The sequence below is a fragment of the Cynoglossus semilaevis genome, unplaced genomic scaffold, assembly GCF_000523025.1.
Source record: "Cynoglossus semilaevis isolate Cse_v1.0 unplaced genomic scaffold, Cse_v1.0 C19096350, whole genome shotgun sequence".
Lineage (NCBI taxonomy): Eukaryota > Metazoa > Chordata > Actinopteri > Pleuronectiformes > Cynoglossidae > Cynoglossus > Cynoglossus semilaevis.
In genome coordinates this window covers 1-936 of record NW_007586948.1, presented here as the reverse complement: position 1 = coordinate 936, position 936 = coordinate 1, and the positions used below count along the sequence as shown (strand labels likewise).

Below are 936 nucleotides of genomic sequence, written 5' to 3'. Positions count from 1 at the left end.
TTTTTTTTATTCACTTGAATTTCAGGAAAAATCTGCATTAGTGAGAGAACAGCACCCCCTTTTGGTGTAAAGCGTACTTTACTTCAAACTAATATGGGTACTAATAATGATAGCCCGTCTGCTGTTTGCAACTTTATTGACTGCACCGAGTCCAATGACGAAGAGGATGAGGAAGAGGAGGAGGGGAAGGGGAAGGTGGACGAACAAGAGGAGAAAGACCAAAAGCACGAGGAAAACCATGAGAAAAGAACTATGGTTAAGAAAGAAACTATAAAAGAAGGACAGGGGCGACAGGGAGAGGTGGAGGAGGAGAGAAAAGAAACTCCAAGATGGGAGGATTTCTTTAACCCGGTAACTTTGAGTGACAGCCAGAACAGCCACTCACAGTCCTGCTGCTCTATTATTTCACACAGCTCCCCCTGCAGGATGAGCGGCTCACAGACGCCCGAACTGTTTCCAGAAATGGAAGAAGAAAGCGTGGAGAACTTGAGCCTGACTCTGTCAGCGTCCTTATCTAACCAGTCCTCTCAGAACCAGGAGTCTTCTTCTTTACCTGAAAATGTCCTCTTGCAGCCAGAACAAGAAGACGATGCCAACGACGCAGAGGAGCGCGACAGCGGTCAGAACAACTCTGTTAAAGAAAGAGACCTGCTGCCTTCTTCTCAGGAATCATCTGACTTTGACATTCCCTGCACACCGGAATCAAAGGTGCCGCGACCCAACGAACTGCTGCAGCTGTACAGGAAGTTAGCAGCAGGAGAGGAAGTGGTCGTTAGGAAGAAAAGAGTTTGACATTTCCCACATTTAACATGCTCCAAAAATTGTCTTACAAAAACAGAACTAAGAAATACTGGTGGACAGTCATATTAATGTAGGTTTAAACCAGTGGTTCCCAACCCTTTATGGGCCTGTGACCCTATTTTGACATCACAAATT

General features: G+C 45.6%; 1 protein-coding gene across 1 annotated transcript; it reads left to right on the top strand.

Annotated features, from left to right (window-relative positions):
- Nucleotides 1-19: 19 nt before the first annotated feature.
- On the top strand, nt 20-930 carry LOC107988189 (protein artemis-like). Its single transcript, XM_017031058.2, has one exon. It carries the CDS (start codon nt 94-96, stop codon nt 790-792), a length of 699 nt encoding a protein of 232 aa, XP_016886547.1. The 5' UTR covers nt 20-93; the 3' UTR covers nt 793-930.
- The last annotated feature ends 6 nt before the right edge of the window (nt 931-936 follow it).

What these genes read in the sequence shown, in the direction of transcription:
- LOC107988189 (XM_017031058.2), top strand. Translation starts at nt 94, where the DNA reads ATGGGTACTAATAATGATAGCCCGTCTGCTGTTTGCAACTTTATTGAC.